Here is a 15,640-nt window from a genome sequence, read left to right on the forward strand (position 1 = left end):
TTTAGTTTATTATGTTTGAAATGTATAATTATATACCATTATTTTGTAATAGCCTAATTTATTTCAGCATTCAATGGTAACCTATAAATTAAAATATAAGCGAATTGACTCAATCAGATAGTTGACACGCAACACATATTGTTTCCCTTTTACATACGTCATTGAGGTAGACCTTATCTACTCCAAATTTACATTAATATGAATTTCACAACGTATTGGTTAAAAACGGCACCATCTGGATCAATAATTCATTTAGTACAATATGATACAACTGATATTATTATAATTTCATTGATAACACAATTGATAGGCCTACGAATTGTTATTACAATTATGACGAAGGCATTGGTCTCTGATACACGTGCATACAGATAACTTCGTTTGTTGACAGACGTTGCCACCTGGCCTTTTACCACCCGTCTATAGCCACCCATTCCCTTTCGCCAACCGGCCTCCAGACACCTTGTCTTTTGGCACTCAACATTTTTCCTAGGCCGGTCTTAATTTGATCAGCAATTGAATACAATTTTGTTCTTTGTGTTTTTTGTCAGAACCAAATTTCTGTTAATAAATTGCTTGTTTATGGCTTAGACACAGATGCTTAGGCCTAAGGTGTATAGGGCTAATTTCGATGAGTTGTTATTACGTGTTAATATTCTTTGCTAAAAGCATATTTTATAATTCTTACGAATCGAACAATGACTTATTAAATAAGTTTAAATTGATTTTGTAAACTCTACTGTAATTTATTTTACTATTTTGACCATTGTAGGCTTAATAAAACCCTTAGTCCAGGACGCATAGGCCTATAATATTTATAATAACTCTTTCCATGCTAAACACAAACCTTTCTCGTCTTGTCGCCTTAATAATTATAGATTTTTTTTTGTTAAAATATTGTTATCTTAAATAGACATGAACATAATATGTAATGTGTTTACTAATTGAAAGAAAGTTGTAATTATTAAGGAAAGTTGCACCTCTCTTTTAAATATCATTTTTAATGCCGTTCCTGCCATTTGGAACATGCAATCTCCCAATTCACATTTGAATTATTAATAATTTTCATAAAATAAATTCCCTTTTGGTAATTTAGAAGGCTATCCCTGTTACCATACAAAATTATTTTTGTTTTATCTATATTTGTTTTCTTGACGTAATAACGTGTGGAAGACAGTCTGCAAGATATTGATAATGTTTACCGAAGTCATTGTTACTAAATGCTTAAATTTAATAACCGCCGTTATCAATAGCAACAACAGATACTGAACAGCTTTTCCAATACGATTGCCCTTATAAATTAAATTGGATTTACCGAAACAACACTTTTAATTAAACGAAAGGTAAGTGATCGTTTTTTAAATATATGTATAACGTATATTTTATAGTTGTTCTATTTTGTCTATTATACATGAATGTACAAAAAAAGCAATTATGCCTATATAAGAATATTTGTGAAAAAATTATAAATTAGTTACAGGGACAGTAGCCTAATGGTATTTTATTTGTTCCAGACTGAAACATGACAACAACTTTCATTTTACTTATACATGGTCTTTTGCTAGTCCATGGATTCACTGACCCACCGCCATACCAAATTGACCCCATGTTTCTTAAGAACGAGATGGTTATAACTGGCGCATATCCAGGTGGTATCGACTACCTTGGTATTAGCTATAACCTACTGTATGGTAATCCAGATGGAAGCCCAACGACTGCTGCACAAGACCCTGGACTTCGGCCAACATGGAAAGTATTTGAATGGACCTTCAATAAAGGTTCAACGCCAGACCAAGTTGTTTACTCAGCATCTTCAACCTGTTCGTCAGTCAAACAGCTAGAATTGTTCCACAACGCATATGCATATGCCTCTAAATTTGAAACAGATGTCAGCTTTTCTGGTAGGCCTAAACACACATTTTCTTTCTTTTTTTCCCATAAAGTTTTACCTTTATGCGCCTTGAGCACTCTGGAGTGGTATGTGCGCTATAAAAATCTTATTATTATTATTATTATTATTATTATTATTACCTTTCGAGGGCCAATTTTTACGCCAAATAAAATATTATGTTCATTCAATATTTAACTCTTTAACGTCCACATACTAAACAAAACCCCAAAAAAGTAAAGCTGAAGTCTAAATTTTGTTTTGTTTCAGTCAGTGTACGATTTAGATATGGATCGACAAAATTCAGTCATAGCAGCTGTAAGTTTCATAAATGTTTTGATTAATCCAATCCCATTATTTAAATCATTTATTTTCAATTCGATATCAATGTTACTACCCAATTTATTTCTAGTTGATACTGTAATCTTAGAACTTAGATCTGTCACTCCATTGTGTTTGTAGTAATTCTATATAAAAACGTAGATGTAGATTGCAAAATCCCCCAATGTATATTTTTAGTCTTTTGTGAGATTAAATTTACTCACCTTTATTTACATGTTTCGTTACAAAAAAATGAACTTCATCCTGCCTTAAAGCTTTGTTGAAAGTAGAGAATATTTGAAGGATGTTACTGCTGTAAATTCTATGACTTAGCAATATTATTTAATTTGATTTAGGCCTAAAGTCCAAATCCGTATCTGGTGAGCTGGCCGCTGGAAAAATAGATAATTCTTGCGAAATATGTTTTAGAAAAAAAAAGGTGGAAGATAAGTCCTGATACGGGCATTGCATTGAAATTGCACAAATAATAACATACTCTATGCTACAATTATTTTTACAGACTATAAGAATGTAATGGTGTCAATAAATTCGAATTCCTATGTTTATTATGAGGAGAAGGACTTGTGCAATTTTGGACAGGCAAGATTTAAATATGAGCTGGCGCAGGTTGATAGGTATCCACTATCAAGATCTTTCGTTAACAGGGTCAATGCACTTCCCAACATCTATTCTAAAGCTAATTATGACTACATGAAATTTATTCATGATTTCGGAACAGTAAGTGTATTTGAGTTTATACTGTTTTGTATTATCATAGTTGTTTACTAAGAACAATAACTAGCCTTAACTGGATAAACTTTAATCATGTTAGTTATCATTAAATACAAATTGAAAATCTGCCGATATTTTCTAATTAAAAATATAATCTAAAAGAACTCTAACAAGTTGTGTTTACTTACTCTGCTTTTATTATTAGCATGTTGTGAACGAGGTAAACCTAGGAACTAAAAACGTGAAGCGATACCAGTGGTCAAGTTCAGCTTTTGCATACTACTCTTCGGAATATGTATGTTATTAGTATAGGCTTACTATTTTTAAACTTATGGCTTCATTATTATAAATAATTCTATAGTTTACCTTGTGAGAAAGATAATCCTCTTTTGGTATATCTCAAACCTAACCTTGGGGGTAGGCTATACGATTGGTTGACACAATAATTTATTTCCTTCAGTATTCTTCGAGTACTTCACTTGGAGGGTCGTACATGGGCTTTAAAAGCTCAATTGATGTAAACACAGATTCAGTTAAAAGGTCTATGGATACAGGGTTTAATGTTGGTTTGCAAGTTGAAACATATACACTAGGAGACAGCAACCTTGCCATGCCATATGCATACCAATTGATGGGTATGGAAGAAGTATTCGACGTTCAGTACTGGCAGTTGCACCAGGATTATGTGAACTCAGGAATTCTGTCTGATGATTTCTATGGTCGTCTTACAACTATGCGATATAATATGGAACAAGCATTAACTGACTATCCGGAATGGTTGAACAGTGATGAGGCACAAGAAGGTAGAGTATCAACTAATAGCAAATGTACTGTAGTGTCTATATATAAATTATGCTTAATTCTGACATAGGCGACACAATGGAAAAACTTCGGGAAAGATCTCCGCCTTGGATACCTACCTTATCTAATTCAGATATACTGCGAAACGTAGATTTGATAACATTAGTTCTCAATATTACGATAATGTTCCATATTTCTTCGATTTTTAAGCGTTGGCGGCAAAGTTAGTTCCGGATTCACAGTGAGTTGTCACCTTGCAACTTCTTGGTTTCAACTAAGTTGGCCGTTGGTGGCGATAGCAATTTTAGTTTTTTGTTTATTTTCGGACCGCGCGTGCGAGAATAGTATATAAAATTACATCGGGAGAACTAATGATAAGATCTTTTGTTTGAAATCAAGTGAAACCCCGATAGCCGAGTTGTTGAGTAAGCTGGCAGGACTGTATAACTGTGCACTATCGGTGTCCCGTTAGGACCCTGGCATACTTCTGCCGCGCCCATGTTGCAAGCCTTCTAAAACGTCTTCCTTCTTAGGGCGAAACGGCCCATTATTGTGTCGCGGAAGTTAGTTTCAAAAGATGTTTATTAATTTAATTAATGTATTAAGTATACCAATTAGAATGGTATTTATTTGAATAAACGCCTAACACCACCCCAATAAAACATCACTGAATAATAATCGCCGCCCTCTCCACATCTAATAAACGCCCATCCACATTTATATACACAATATTGTATTCTATTTTTACAAAATTATACTATTTGTATTCAAATTCATCGGACTGTTATCTACAATTTACCAAGCATTTTTCATTCTTTGCTACCACTTTTCATATCTACTAGAGGATTTTATTTTATTATGAATGTTACCATTATTATCAAAACTAAAAAATAAAACCCTCAAGTAAACACCTCCCTAAAATTAACTCCGCCTCCTCACCTCCACCCTATTAGGGCCCTGTTAAAACCGCTAATGTAAAAAACGCGAGATAATGTTGAAACAACCGTTAATGTAGAACAATCCGCCGCTAATGTAGTAAAACCTCCAGCTAATGTAGAAACACCAAACGATTACGGTAGTAAATAACAAGCACGAGTGTGCGATACTCGGGGTACAGCAAAAGAAGCTGTAATGACGTCATAAGACGGGATGTGGAGACATCAGTTAGGTATAATTACTGTGTGACTTTTTTTAGTTGTGAGTTTTGTGCTAGGACCCTAGGCCGTCGATATGTCTAAGCCCAAGGAATCACCTGTCACGTTAATACTGAAGTGAATAAGGATAAAACGTTATTTTATAACTCGACTACGGTAATTTTACTGAATAGATTTTAGTTTGAATCCTTTATCGTGAGCTTGTTTTATATATACTTTATAGTCCCTATAATATTATCAATATTCTTAAAATATCATTTTTGTATTATTATCTTTGAAAATCTATAATTAAATTGATCATGATTAACGTATTCACAATTAATGTAAGAAATACATGCGTTGGTTTCTGGATCAAAAATCAAAAGACTAACATCAACAAATTTGTATAGATTCTGTTAGTAAATGCGGTGTTATCATATCACGATTTTTAGTTGTATTTTGTGCACACTAAACTAGGAACTAGTAACCAACTTCACAAACATGTTTCACGACCTATCCAGGTCGTACCATCAGGCCGAATGATGGAATTGTGGCGTTTGGTCAATGACCCGTTAGTAACGCATCTAGGTATTTTGTTGTGGATTAGATACCTTTTTAACATTTTTTTCTATCTATATATAAATTTACGTAAGGGCAAAATTCGGTAAATCGCGCCTTACTTTTAGAATTGTTACTCGATGGTATATAAGTTGGTTAGTACTTTTGGTACTGATTTTAACCACCTGATGTAACCCTGTTTACTAATTAAATTAAGTTAGATAATTAGTTATTGACGATTAAAACGAATTTAGGTTCAACGATTTGCCCCAAATAGGGGTGTTTTCCGATCGTGGTATACACTGTCTAATGGATGTCCATCTTGAAAAATACCCGCCACAAAAATGCGAGGAGTCTTCGCATTTTCCTATCTCCTCCTACGATAATTGTTTTTAATAGCTGAAAACTGGTTGAACAGCTAGAGTACAGCATCATAATGTTGAAGACAGGCCGATTTTCTTAAAAAAATACTATTTTGATAGATTTAATATACGATTATACAAATGTATTGATTTGCGATGAATGGAACATCCCAATCTCTCAGTCTGCCAGAGTTTGCTTTAACACAAGTAGGTAAATTTATGAGCCCTTGGTTTAACACATACGGTAGGTAAATATATGGGCCCTTTGAGAATAAACTTGAACAAAACTTTGAAAATACTGTAAATACCTATTAACTATTTTTGGTCCTCATTTGAATCGAACATTTCTTACTGTGAATGTTCGTACTGTTAGATGTAATATAAAAATATATACAAATAAACTTTATTACTGAGATTGTGGTTAGGCTCTACTGTTAGATATATAAACACATTATTATATACAAATAAACTTTATACTGACAGTTCCTTCTCAACGTTTGTATCTATAATATAAATTTACGTAAGGGCAAAAATCGGTCAATCGCGCGTTACTTCTAGAATGTTTACTCGATGGTATATAAAGTTGGTTCGTACTTTCGATACTGATTTTAACCACCTGATGTAACCCTGTTTACTAATTAAATTGAGTTCGATAATTAGTTATTGACAATTAAAACGAATTTAGGTTCAACGATTTTCCCCAAATAGGGGTGTTTTCCGATCGTGGTATACACTAAATGCATGTCCATCTTGAAAAATACCCGCATACAATAATACGAGGACGCTTCGCATTTTCCTATCTCCTCCTACGGTAATTGCTTATAATGGCTGAAAACCGGTTGAACAGCTCGAGTACAGCATCATAATGTTGAAGACAGGCCGATTTTCTTTAAACAATACTATTTTGATAGATTTAATATACCTTTATACAAATGTATTGATTTGCGATGAATGGAACATTCCAATCTTTGTTCCACAAGTGTCTATTCCTTCAGGCGTCGTAAAGGCAAGTACTGTATACTCAAAATAGAAATTCAATCCATTTTTTTTTTCAATCTGTGCTGCAGAGGTTGGATATAGATTTTTTTTAAACGGATAATGAGCTAGCGTTTTCAGTCGCCGTATATTTATGTACAAATCTTTATTATTGCAGTTAAACCACCCACATCATCACCCTTCCCTCACTGGCATGAGTAGCGTTGTAAAGACAGTAGAGGATAGGCCTACAGTGCATCACAAGCCCTAAACGCACAACAACTTTGGTGGGTAGGGTAGGAACCAACTTAAATATGAATTGGCTCTAAGAAACAATTGAAAACCATTAGGCCTACTAATTTAGTTGAGTTAGATAATTTAATATTTATTGACGATTAAATCGAATTTATGATTTGCTCCGAATAGAGGTGGTTTTCACAAATTGTTTACATTATATAAACATATACACACGTCGTAGTGATGTATCGTTACATGTACTCTACTTTTCAATCGACTAGGACGGTGATAGTTTCAACAAGTATTACATCGCAATGTTTTACTGTGTTTAGTGGTATATTATTTGTAAAACATGAAAACAATTAATATTTCGTTACTAAATGGATAAAGAATATATTTAAAAATTGTTCCTGTTTGCACCCATCCTCTTCCCCATCCCTCAATCCTAATGTTACATATAAAACACAAATTAAGTTTGTTTAAATTTGACTTAAACGATTGGTCTTATTTTGTGACAAGTTTCTCTTTCGAAAGTAATTCCCAGGGTGCTAATTTTAGTTGAGTGCATAAATCTGCGGTACGTACATTTGAAATCGCCAGTTTTTTAACACTTAAATTATTATGTATTCGAGAACCATCTGTGAGCACGACCTAGATGGTACGCTCGCTTCGCTCGCGTACCATCTAGTTTTGTTGAAATAGAATAACTTTTAAATAATTAAAATAAGCAATTATCACAAGCATAGCTAGAAATTATCTATCTTTAAATAGGCCTAGATAACATGTTGTAGCAATGCTTCTTTCAGACGCTATAATAACTGTTCCCATAACATGGCCGGTCGGTAATTTTGGACTTCCCAAAACAAATACTGGATGTCCAAAGACCCCAGGATTTACGTTCCATTCCGGATGGAGATACCATGATTCAGAAGATGATGACAACAAGAACTACTGGTCAACTCCGTTGCACTTTGTAAGTGGATCAGTTGGTAGCAGAGACATGGCACAACATTTCTGTATGAAAACTCAAAATACAGTTACCATGTATGACGGTGATTGGCCGAAAGGGCAATATTGCGTTTTTCATCCATCCAGTGGAAACTGCCCAGTTGGTAAGTAGCCTGAACGTATGAAAGGCATTTACAAAATTATATTTTTTTGGTTCGTCCAATTTTATTACATATATATGTATATGTATGATAAACATTTTTAAGCATAATTTTTTTTTCTGTTATTTGTATGTTACACAAATATTCTTTCACCTTTAATTATCAAACAAATAAAATACATAATTTCGAATAGAATATTTCAGCGTTTTTCAACTATTTAAAAAAAAACCTCAATTTTTTTTTCAAATGAAAGAGTAGGCCTACTTTCACAAGCGTTTCCAATGCTAGAGAAACGAGCGCACAGTTATTATGCTCTGAGACCACAACAGCAAGAGATTGGAAACCAGTAAATTGCACTTTGTGTATTCCTCCTATTATGTAAATTTGCTGAGTCATCGGCAATTAGCTTATTGGTGGTCATCAGTAGCTCTGTGAATTTGCACATGCACAGTTTTATGATCCAAGAAGAAAGTTTGAGAAAGAATCTAGCGAAATACGCCGATTAACGCTCTCAAATATTGGTGTTTTTAGTTTTTGCCAAACTGTTATTGTGACGACTTGGTCTCCAAGTCGGACTATTCTTGAGCGCACACGTAATTTGAACAATGAGAATATTAGGTCTAAATTGGAAGATCAAAAGAACCGACACGCGTTGCAAATCTCTTTTAATATAGTTGTCTCAGCTGTGCATACATTTCTTAGTGTTGCTAGGAAATTCAAATTTCATTTCTATCAGTTTTCACACTCATAGCTTTTAGCGTTTAGCACAATTCTAAACTGCAAACAAAACGTGTGCATAATTATGCTACAGTACCAAATTTGAAAAGAAAATGGTAGTATGGAAAATGTTATTTGAAAAAAAAAGTAGCATAAAGTCTGTCCAAGATGAATGTATCAGTAGTTAATTTATCACAAAAAAATATACAAAACGGTTGGTTGCTCATTTTGATTAAGCAGCTTTTTACAATTTGAAGGAACATTTCGCCGTTTTCTTTCTCAGGCCATCCTTATAAAATTATAAACAATTTAAAATACAAAGCCAGTCAGTAGTTATAATTAGTTTATGCATTAGTTGCGGATACGCCTGGACTTTTTTTACTGGACGAATAATTGAAATTCGTGTTTACGATCAAACATACTATTTATTGTTTTTTTATAGTTTAGAACTGTATTCTTTTGAATTTTGTAGGAATGGCCGCCGGATATATTTATTGGGATGATGAGGATGACGACAACAAAAATAGCTATTCGGGATCACTGCCACGTGGTGGTTATGGTGGTAACACTCTCATATATTATTGTTGCAAAGTAGACGGTTTCGCTGAAAATGCTATCTACCTTCCTACGGATAGTCCTTTCTACCTGTTCCCTTACAAAAATATTTGTCAGTCGGTAGAAGGAGCAAACGTTAATATGGAGTACTTTAGATGGGACACAGAAGACGATGATAATGGGGATTACGCTGGTGGTTACTATCCTTATAAAACAACTCATAACAATCACCGAATATATTACTGCTACTATACTCCTAAGTAATTGTAGAGTGCTATTATAGCCTGCGTGTGTTCAACCAATGTCATGCATGTATTTGTTCCTGATCAAGAGCTCTGTTACACAATTGGATATAATGAGATTATAATAGGCCTACAATATAAAAATAATAATATGTTATCATTGCAAACCCCGCACACATTTTGACTGGCTGCCTAGTTGATGTAATTATTGTTACCGTACATTAATATGGTTGATACAATCTATACTATTTGTATTGTTTCTGATCAAAAGCTCTGTTACCCAAATAAATATAATACAGTAAGAATGAAATAGGCCACCAATATAGTAATACAAATATTTTGTCATTGCACGCGTTGTACACATTTGGAACTGAGTGACTAGTTGATGTTTTAAAGTGGAGGCACAAACAAAATTAAGTTGTTATTTTATTCAGTTCATAATAAACATTAATTACACTTATATTCAAGTATTTTTTGAATTTATACTTATTTATGTATTAATTATACTAGAAGGTATCTTATATAATGATGTTAAGGTTCGGGAATCAAAAAGATAATACAATATTAATTCATTCATTTATTTGATCAAAATCACATAAAACAAGTAAAAAGGTTCATGAATAAAACAGTATTAAAAACAACATATATAAAACTATTTTAAAAACATCTAAAACCGTATAAAAACAATGTTTAAAATATTGTTAAAATATTTAGAAACCATTACAAATTCATAAAAGATATCAAAAGGGTGAGAAAGGTGATTTCGATCAGGATTGTCCAAGAAAACCAATAACTCATGTTTATTTCCATTGGAGTCCTTGGGGTAAAAGAAGTTTAAAAAGAAGAAGTTTAGATGCTATGTCGTTTTGATGCGAACTACTTTTCTAAACAAGAGGGTGAGCTCGTTTCGCTCGCTCCCCTAGGAAATGTAGACGATGGTTCGGAATGATAATGACTCGGGTAAAAAGGTTTTAGAAGGACGTTCTCTTTGTACGTTTTCTGTCGGTTACCATTATTGAAAATGCTTGACATTCGTAAAACTAAACCTACTCTGTTTCACAGTGTCTTAGATGATTAATAAAAGTATAGTGTTTACTGTTTGGTAGGGCCCTTATAGGGCGGAGGTGGGGAGGCGGAGTTCATTTGAGGGAGGTGCTTATTCGAGGGATATGTTTATTTTTTTAGTTTTAATAATATGGTAACATTTATAATCAAATAAAATCCTCTGTGGATATGAGAAGTGGGAAAAAGAATAACAAATGCTTGGTAAATTGTAGATAACAGTGCGATGAATTCTACTACAAATAGTATAATGGTGTTATAAATGTGGATGGGCGTTTATTAGATATTATTTTATTTATTCAAAGTGATGTTTTATTGGGGAGGCGTTCATTCAAATAAATACCATCCTAATAATTAATACAATATTTAATTTAAACATCTTTTGAAACTAACTTCCGCGACAGAGTGGGCCGAATTGAAACATGGGCAGACATCCCGGTCCTAACGGGACACCATCTTCAAATGCTATACTGTATATAGGTATACAGTATATACTGTATATATTCTATAGGGCATATAATATAACTCAGCACTATAAGCGTTTAATGCATCAGGTCATAGGATACATCAACATTTATCAATCGTATGTTAACGTGCGTGTATGTTTTTAAAAATGTAATGTCAGTAAAAATTTTAAAATGATTACCTATAATTCGTCAAAGTGACGAATTAAATTCTAGTTTTTTAGTGCTTTTGGTGCTGCAGTGTACCACGATGAACACGCATATTCAAAGTGGATTTGAATGAGAGCATAGCAAAGAATTCTTCTTTCGTTTTCTCTAAGAAAAGATGCTTGTCTATAGAGAAATTTAGTCTACCATTAATACAGTCTATACTTTGGATTAATATTTTTTCACCTGAGAGAGTTTCATCAAGTGACCCTAAGTATTTGATTGTTGACACTAGTAATATAGTACAATACAGTATACACAAATCTATAAATCGATGTATATTAAAAGGAAGATAAAGTTAACAGACATACTGTATTCTATTTCTATCTATTTTGTATTAATTGCAAAAGCAAACAAATTTAAATACAAATTGCAGAGTCATCGCAAATAATGTTAGTTCTAACTGTAAAATGAAGGTTTGTAGTCATGCAATCACAAAACTACAGTTTTTTCCGTCCTCACGGGTATAAGGACATATATAATATATATAATTTCATAGTCGTCTGTGTAAATGTTCATGTTTTGAAAAATCTTCCAAAGTATGTTAATATCATTTCCGACAGGAAAACAGTGACTTCGTTGAATCTGGTTGAATATTCTTGCCGTCTCCTGTTGTTCAGTTGAATGTCTTGATTTGTGGTGGTAATAATGTTTGGTGGTTTGTCTTTAAGATGAACAACAATGTATGTTTTCTGGTGGTGTAGGCCTAATTAGAAAAAGTAAATATGATTGCAACTTTATCCTCCTTGTTTGTACCTGCTTATAGGCCTAAGTTGGGGAGCCAGAAATGGTTCACCTGCACCCTCTAGCAAACTATTTTAACAATGTTTTTTTGCTTCCTTATCAATACAAATCAATTTTTTGCTGTTGGCCAGTACAGAGGCCAAAAGGTCAATATGGTCAAAGTTAGAACTGTGCGTAACTTGGTAATTACTGGGTGTATTGGAATATTTTTTGTGCCAAACTACTCAGAAGCCCTATTCACTCTAATGGGAAACTTTTGCGAAAAGTGGACAGAAACCCCTTTTCTGACCACTGGTCAAGAAATTGGCCATATGAATATATCATCAACTACTGGTCAGAAAGTGATAATTGTGGTCTCAAATTACTCGCAAAGTATATGTTTATATTTGTAATGTAATAAAAATCATAAACTGTCAATAAACCCCTTATTTTGACCTTTGACATGTAGCCGGCACAAATATTTTTGGCTTGGAGCATACTTTTCATATCTCAGAAATTATTGGGCGGATATGGTTGTACATGGTGTAAAAATACTCAGAAGATACATATTTCTATTCACTTTAACTTTTGCCACAAATGACCGCGAAACATTATTTCTGACCATTGGTCAAGAAAATAGCCATATCAATATCTCAGCAACCACTAGTATAAGAAAGTTATAATTTTAGTCTCAAAAATATATATTTATATTTGCTCTAATACAACAGAAATACACAAAATGTTAAAAAACACATTATTTTGACATTTAACCTATAGCTGGTACAAACATTTTTGTGTGGAGCACACTTACATTTTTAATAACTAGCGAATATTGTCTTGCTTAATATAAAAATATCAGTGACGTGATCATGTGTGAGTATGGTATATACTATGATGAATACTTTGTATCGGAAGTCCTAAGTAGATACATAATTCTAATAATTTTAATGAATAACATCACAGTTAAATCACCAAGATCATCATTAATATTTAGTATTCTAATTACAATCTAAACTATATCATTGTTCAACAATTTTAAAGAACTCCGGTAAATGAATGACAAATGCTATACAGTATACTGTTACATATTTTAAACCATAGTTGAACAATAAGAACAAATCAAACAGTATGACTATATAACTTATAATAATTTATAACTAATACTAATGAAGCTTACCATGTTTGTTATGACATTGCACAGTAAACCTTAAACATCATACTACTCAGTATATATATTTTAATTAAAACTAAAAATTAATAATTTAATTCTAAAGAACTTAGGTTTGTTTTATTCAGCAATTTGGTTTCGAGAACCAGGATTCCTGTGGAAAGTGGAGGAAGAGTGACCGCAGCAGCAGATTGTAACCAAGCCGATAGATGAATTTGATGTTGAGGTAAAAATAGTGTGCGCTACGCAAGCACAAGAAGTAGTCAACCCATTGAGTAAATTAACTCAACACTATTCTACTTGGTATGCACTCAAAAGGTGAAGTCCTCGCTAATAAATCGTTATTCGCAAAATAATCCTGATATATCAACAAAAGCTAGGTTTCCAGGTCAAGTACACTCTACAAGCTGGACTCAGTTTTAATTGTTAAAGTTCTGACTGTTGCTGATCTCATACTCAAAGATATTCATTTGAAATGTGGGCATAGTTGTAGGAATATAATGTTAGCAAAACTGAGGGAAACGTACTGGAATAATGGAGCAAACGCTCGTAAGAGTAATCGATGTGTCATTTGCAGACGACATCGTGGCAAAATTATGGAAAAGAAGATGGTCGATCTACCTTATGATCGAGTCAAAGCAGGTGAACCCCCATTTACCAATGTTGGAATAGATTTTCTTTGGGCCGCTTCATGTTAAACAAAGGCGATCATCAGTTAAAGGATATGGTGTTATATTCATCTGTTTAACTTCTAAAGCAGAGTACATAGAAGTAGCTGCGTCCACACAAATTGTTGTATAAATGTTTTACGAAGATTTGTCGCTCGACGTGGAAATGTGAAAACAATAAGGTTTGACAACGGAACTAATTTTATTGGTGCGCAACGAGAGCTGAAGAAAGAATTAGAGGCGTGGAACTCGCAGTAAGTGCATCATAACCTTCCTCAAATGGGAATAGATTGGATCTTTAATCCTCCGGCTGGCTCCCATCATGTTGGCATTTGGGAGAGGCAGATAAGAAGTATTCGGAAGATCCTGTTTGCATTACTTACACAGCAAAGTTTAACAGATGCTAATAGTGGAAACATTTCCAAACAAAGATGGGTTTACGCGAAGAGTTAAAGTTAAAACTCAAACGAATACCATTGTTCGTCCCATAGATAAGCTATGCTTGCTGTTGGGAAAAGATTATATTATACTGAACTTTTACATATATGTTATATTAAGCAGCATAACTATACTGTAAAATTGTATTTAAAGAAATGTCTATGTTATGATATAATAGTAAGAATGATATATTGGATTATGTAATTTATTTTATGTTTAATGAGGAAATTGTGATTCACAATTGAAGGATGAGGATGTTAGTGCAAACATAGGTAAAGCTTTATTGTGCACAGATTATAATAGAATCGTTGAAGCATGTAAACTTAGTTGGAGTTGTGCTGTAGCTCACCAAGTGCTCCAGGTAATTTGTTATGCAAATTAAGCGTGCCTAGTATGCTGGCTTGGGCAGTAGACTGTTGTACTTGGTAGTGTGAAGTGCTATCTCTATATAGGCTTAATATTGTATGCTGTTTACTAGCATAGGCTAGTGCTGTAGCTGTTCAGTTTTTAGTGTTACCTTAGAGGCAAATCTTTGGTGAGTTTAATAAACTAATTTTATCTATGTATGATACAGACTTATAACTTTGTTTTCTACCGTAGTTATAGTTAGGCCTAATAGGCTAGGCTAGGCTAGGCTATATGTAGAGGTACTAAGTATTAGCCTACTCTACTGTACTGCATATTAGTACTCAACATTTGTTTTGGTTTTTTATAGTCAATCAGAATATAAGAAACTGAATTGCAAACTTGTCTTGAAGTTCATTGAGAAGCTACAATTCGTATGCTAAATTTTCATTTCTGATGTGATTTTTAGGGGTTGACCAATTCATTTTGCGTAATTAACGTACTTGGGGCAAGTGGGTAATTTTTACTTTTCACGGAGTAAATCAATCTGCACATGCACCGGTTTTTGGCTCTCCTCTCCTCTCGCTCTGTCTCTCCAAACAGGAATGTCTATTCGTAGGCTTAGACCAGAAATAAACGTGTTATGCGTTTGAACCAGGAACTAGACAATGAGACGAATGAAAAGATTTGCCTCACTTAATTGGTGTCGTTGTTGAAATTGGAGTTTTAATAAATATATTGTTTATGATAAATAAAATGTATGGGACTGCTGATTCTTGTAGTTATAGTAATTAGCGTAGTTGGCGCTGCAAACAATGATAGCTTGATTGCCTAACAAAAAAAGTCTCTTAATTGCACATTTACAACTCTGATATTGATCATAATAACGTCAACTAGCAAACTGAGCATGATGTCAACTAGATCTACTAAACAAA

General features: G+C 33.5%; 1 protein-coding gene across 1 annotated transcript; it reads left to right on the top strand.

Moving 5' to 3' along the window:
• The first annotated feature begins 1,624 nt into the window (after positions 1 to 1,624).
• On the top strand, positions 1,625 to 10,025 carry LOC140049763 (uncharacterized). The gene is made up of 7 exons (XM_072094712.1): positions 1,625 to 1,901; positions 2,159 to 2,206; positions 2,730 to 2,947; positions 3,147 to 3,236; positions 3,402 to 3,744; positions 7,814 to 8,119; positions 9,306 to 10,025. Exons 1-7 carry the CDS (start codon positions 1,625 to 1,627, stop codon positions 9,650 to 9,652), a joined length of 1,629 nt encoding a protein of 542 aa, XP_071950813.1. The 3' UTR covers positions 9,653 to 10,025.
• The last annotated feature ends 5,615 nt before the right edge of the window (positions 10,026 to 15,640 follow it).

This window comes from Antedon mediterranea, chromosome 5 (genome assembly GCF_964355755.1).
Source record: "Antedon mediterranea chromosome 5, ecAntMedi1.1, whole genome shotgun sequence".
NCBI lineage: Eukaryota > Metazoa > Echinodermata > Crinoidea > Comatulida > Antedonidae > Antedon > Antedon mediterranea.